This window comes from Zootermopsis nevadensis, unplaced genomic scaffold (assembly GCF_977971745.1).
Source record: "Zootermopsis nevadensis isolate Lab colony 2312 unplaced genomic scaffold, Znev_1.0 Znev_ptg000010l, whole genome shotgun sequence".
Taxonomy (NCBI): domain Eukaryota; kingdom Metazoa; phylum Arthropoda; class Insecta; order Blattodea; family Termopsidae; genus Zootermopsis; species Zootermopsis nevadensis.
This window is the reverse complement of record NW_028259142.1, coordinates 8,273,520-8,279,041: the sequence shown is the minus strand read 5'-3', so window position 1 is coordinate 8,279,041 and position 5,522 is coordinate 8,273,520. Positions and strand designations below refer to the sequence as shown.

The 5,522-nt window shown below is 37.5% G+C and overlaps 1 protein-coding gene across 1 annotated transcript; it reads right to left on the bottom strand.

The window, feature by feature from the left end:
- Positions 1 to 1,849: 1,849 nt before the first annotated feature.
- LOC147874202 (uncharacterized) lies at positions 1,850 to 2,500 on the bottom strand. The gene has a single exon (XM_087346066.1). It carries the CDS (start codon positions 2,498 to 2,500, stop codon positions 1,850 to 1,852), a length of 651 nt encoding a protein of 216 aa, XP_087202192.1.
- Positions 2,501 to 5,522: the final 3,022 nt, after the last annotated feature.

Below are 5,522 nucleotides of genomic sequence, written 5' to 3'. Positions count from 1 at the left end.
TCAAAGCGCTCCTCTTATATATACTTTTAAACCGGGTCACCTTCATTAAAATATGAAAAAAAATACCTACGTCGTTGTAGCACAACTGGTTGTTACATTAATTTAGATTTCAATCATGGAAATAATTTTTGGTGTATATAACTATCGTGGCTCTTTGTGTTATATTAGCATTCACCATTAGCAGGCTCGCTTGTGCCGTAAATTGGGTATACTTAATTTCGAAGTTCCACACAGTTGACATGTCTGTAATGCTTCAAATTTAGAAAAAGTTTAATAACGCCATTTATCTTATGATATGACTCAATAAAATTTACAGTGGTTTATAATTCAACCACAAAATAGAAAACCAAAGTCAGGATTCTTGTTTTGTCATGTTATTGTTAATTTTACAGGAACAAACCTTGCCAAATTAGCATATTTAATAAATACCATGATAATGCAAGCAGTTTTACTACGGGGAATTTCGATAGATGATTATAAAACTCCAAATATTGCCGTCGTTCTGTCGCATATACATAATCCGAACAGCAAAATCCATTTTCATCTAGACTCGAATCCGCGGCAGAGTTTTCTGGTTAATTTCATTTTGCGTTCTGCCCAAGAATCCCTTAGAAGGTTTGCCATGGCAACTATTATAACTATGTATGCACACGAATTAAGAAACTTATTGGCAGCCAAGGCAGAACTTTAATATATCGGGATTCATTTAGAATAAGAGGAAGTCAGGCTTAGTTGGTTTATGGGTAACATATCTGAAGGTAAACTTCGGGTTTGAGCTGGGTAAGGCCAATAGTTCTCGAGTCAAACAGAGCAAACCTCTAATTTCAGATGCAATTTCACTAACGTGGGTGCACAACAGGCACTCAGACAATACCCATTTGAATTCTAGTCTGTAGGTGGACGGCATTATAACATCAGTGTGATGAATGTGCAATGACTTTCATGTGAGGATGATACAGGCTTAAAACTCGAACCGCCTACGTTGCTCATGTCGAGGAATAGAAAGAACTGTGTAATATAAAAATGAAAATAATAATATTTGAATATATGTAATTTACTTAATGATGCTGTTAATACAGATATATGTTGTATAGTCAAAGTGTGGGATGATTAATAAAAGACGAATTGGAAAGTATATGAGAAGAGGATATTGTGGCCTATTTCAGTCTATTATCTGAGAACATTCTGGAGATAATGGGAAAAACCAGACCTCAAGCAAGATAAAACTATCTGCGGGTCGATATTTGAGCCCGGAGGTCCTCATTATGACACATGAACACAATCATTTCTGTAATTTTGTTGAAGGAAAAATACATTCGCCTCTTTATTGTTTCCGACTCTTCGTTTGAACATTAACTGGTGAAAACAAAAGATTGTTTAGGGTTTCGCGTTGCCAAATATCCCGGGATTTCTCGTCGGCGTAGTTCAGCGTGGACTAGGACAAAATGTTTTAAACCAGGTAATTGAAGTAGACCCTTTCAGCTAACGTTTCCTATACATAAAGAAAAATGGTGTTTGAGATAACAGTACACACATTTCTTGTATCTCGCCTTCTAACAACTTTCGAACCGCCTGGCAGTTAAGAATAAATTTTGTAATCATGAAATTATAGGTCACCAAACATTAAATTTTACACGTTAAGAAATATAACCCCAAAACTGTAGCCGTTGTCCGACACGTATAATTTACGATAACCCTTAAACGACGTATTTAACTACAATGTAGGAACATATGAGTTTATGTAGCGTTTGAAGAAAGGCGCAAAGAGATGGGATGCCAAGTTATTAAGTTGTTATTTCGAACTATTTATCAATCAATCAATCAATTAATCAATTTGTCCCTTTAACCCCTAAGTGGAGCATAGGGTATCGACGAACTTCCGCCACCGGACTCTATTCTGCGCCATGGCCTTGATCTCCAGCCAGGTCTTCCCTCCCTTTTCAATGTCTTCGACTTCTACACTCAGCTTCCAAGTGTTATTCGGGCTGCCTTTGCGTCTCATGCCTTGCGGGATCCATTCTAGGACTTGTCTGGCAATATTGTTCGTGTCGTGACGCAGCTTGTGCGCGATCAACCTCCTCTTCCTGTGGCGCACCTCGATGTCGGTGAGGGTTTGTTTCGTCCTTCTCCACAGCTCCTCGTTGGAGACGACCTGCAGCCACCATTTCCTCAGAATGTTCCTCAGACTCCTGTTGACAAACGTCTGAAAGCTCCTGGTTAGTAGTTTGTTTGTCTTCCACGTTTCTCCGCCATAGAGTAGGACGGACTTGACATTGGTATTAAAGATGCTCATCTTCGTGCTGATGTGGTGCCCTTGTGATCTCCAGATCGGTCTCAGCATCGCGAACGCGCCTTTGGCTTTGCTGACCCTGTTTCTGATGTCCTCCGCAGTTCCCCCACCAGTGGTGACAATGCTCCCCAGGTAGCAGGTCTGGTAGACTTGTTCTATCTTCTGGTTGTCCAAGAAAAATCGTACGTTTTTCTGGTTCTTGAAACCCATCTCTTTGGTCTTCTTCGCGTTAATCTTGAGCCAGGCAACCGTTGCTTCGACTTTGAGGTCATTAATTATGGGAAAGGGGAATTGCAAAAATCTACGAGAAAATAAATTCGGTGAGATTCGTTTCTGGATCCGACTTTGTCACAAACATAGTTTAAGTGCAACTACGAGTGAGACGTGAAGATAGTAGAAACTTTAGGAAAAAGGAAAGGCAATTCCTAAAAGGCAAATTTGGTGAATTTGAAACGAATAATAAGAAAAAAATATCACTGACCTGTACAAAGAAATTGATAAATTTAAGAAAGGATATCAACTTCAGACTAATTTTGTAAAGGATTACAATGGAAATTTGTTTCCAGATCCAATAAAAATTGTGAATAAGTGGAAAAATTTCTTCAGTCATCTCCTAAATGTTCATGAGACTGATGTTGCTAAACAGATTAAATGAACATACAACTGAACTGTCAGTGAAAGAACCTAGTTTAGAGGAAGTTGAACTAGCCATTGGGAAGTTTAAAATATATAAATATTCATGTATTGATCAGATTCCAGCAGAATTAATTAAAGCAGATGACAAAGGGTTTTATATGAGGATCCATAAGCTTGTAATGTTAATTTAGCATAAGGATGAGATGCCACAACAATGGAAGAAATCCATAATTATTCCTATTCATAAGAAGGGAGACAAAGCTGAGTGTCGTAATTACCGCGGAAATTCTCTGCTATCAACCTCAAACAGAACATTGTTCTTTCAAAGATTAACACCATATGCGAATGAAATTGTTGGAGATCAGTCTAAACAGATCAACAATGGATCAGATCTCTGCGTTCTACAGATATTAGAGGAAAAATGGGAGTTCAGAGACACCGTACATCAATTACTTATAGATTTCAAAAAAGCCTATGACTCTGCGAAGAGATAAGTGCCGTATCACATTCTTATTGAATTATAAGTGCCAAAGAAACTAGCGAGTCTAATAAAAATGTGCTTAAATGCAAACTGTAGCAAAAATAATGTATGGAAATATTTATCTGAGTCATTCTTCATCAAGAACGGTCTAAAACAAGGAGATGCTTTGTCTGCATTGCTCTTTAACTTTGAGCAAGAATATGCCATCAGAAAAGTCCAAGATAGGCAGGAGTGTTTCCAATTGAATGGGACACTTCAACAATTGGCATATGTTGATGTTAATTAATTGGGTAACGATATAAATACAATAAAGAGGAATGCAGAAGTTTTACTAGAGGCTAGTAGACCGGTTGGGTTAGAAGTAAATTCAGAAAAAACTAAGTACATGTTAGTATCTCGTCGTCACCAGAGAGGCGGGTAGAAGTATCCTTTGAAAGTGTTACAAAGTTCAAATATTTGGGAACAACAATAACAAATTTAAATGATACACATGAGGAAGTTAGGAGGAGACAAAATTCCCGAAAAGCTTGCTACTTCTCAGTTAAAAATATTTTGTCTTCCTCTCTGATTTCTAAAAAAGGAAAATGAAAGTATACAAAACAATAATCTTGCCTGTTGTTTTGTATGGATGCGAAACATGGTCTCTCACTCAGAGAGAGGAACACAGTTTGCAGGTGTTTGAGAACAGGGTGTTGAGGAGGATATTTGGGCCTAAGAGGGAAGACGATGGGGCGTGGAGAAAACTGCATAATGATGAGCTGAAAAATCTGTACTTCTCCCCCAATATTGTCAGAATGATTAAGTCGAGAAGAATGAGATGGGCTGGGCATGTAGCGCATATGGATGGGACAAGAGGTTTACACCGGGTACTGGTTGGGAAACCTGAAGGGAAGAGACCGCTGGGGAGACATAGACGTTGATGGGAGGATAATATTAGGCGGAATCTATGGGAGATAGGAGTTGAAGGAGAGTGAATATTTTTGGTCTAGGACAGGGTCCGGTGGAGGACTTTGGTTAATTCAGTGATGAATCTTCGAGTTCGGTAAGTCATCTAGTTAGTTAGGTAGTTAGTTTACCTTGCGAAAAAAGAATTTCCTGAGAATGCCAGAAATAAATATTTTATGTAAGATCTTTTGCTATCATTTAAACCACATCTGGAAATGATCGGCATCTGTACTAACATTCTCATGCCTAAGTCGGTAAGGACCTTTACCTTAAATTGTAGTGTATGATTTTATGGTAGTCTCGGGGTTAAATTAAGTGCAGCACTGGGTACAAAAATGTGTGACGCGTACCAAAGTTGTGGGTAAAAAATAGAGAGTGGAACATATAAAATAATAGGAATATAGCATCAAATAAATTAAATAGAGGTGTTAAAGCTCAGATTAGAAATCGCCGGGACTTCAGTTTGTCAGAATTCCCTGACAGTACTGGAGAAGTGTGTACAGTTTAAATTCTCTTTGATTAAAGAATGGGTTTATGGATTATGAGCCTCTTGCGAACAAGCCACTAAAATCCTTAGACCGAAAATGAATAAAATCGCGGAAACAGCTAACTTAATGAAAGTAGCAAAGATACTTTTAGGCATATTTCAGATTTAATATTTAATTACTCAAAATAAATTCCCACGCCATTGGAGAGACATTGTTGTTGCTAATAGCGAACAAAATTTATGACTGAGCATGATAAAATCTAAGTCCAAGCACCTAAAGCAGATTTCTTTCTGTTATTATTATTATTATTAAGCGACAAATTGAATTAATGTGAGAAGATGTCAATTAACAATTGATAATCGTATTTAAATGTAGTCTAATATTTTCACCTCAAATCGAGACATCAACAGAACTCAGCGATTGTGAAATGAAGAAAATATTATTTAATATTTTATATTCGGTCGATCGCCCATATAACGGAATGCAGGAAGCAATACGTTCAAGGCTATGAATTTATCAGTTCGTTCCATATCTGTGCTTGTGGAAATTGCAGATTTTAAAAGTTGTAAGACAGGCTTTCATGCCTAAGTAAGTCAAGTTACTCGTCACGCAAGCTTTATATATACCATAAAATATATAGTGGATAAGGCATCATGAGACTCTCAATCAAGGAAACATACTG

Bases quoted from the DNA above. Each gene is read 5' to 3' on its own strand.
- LOC147874202 (XM_087346066.1), bottom strand. From the start codon at position 2,500: ATGGGTTTCAAGAACCAGAAAAACGTACGATTTTTCTTGGACAACCAG.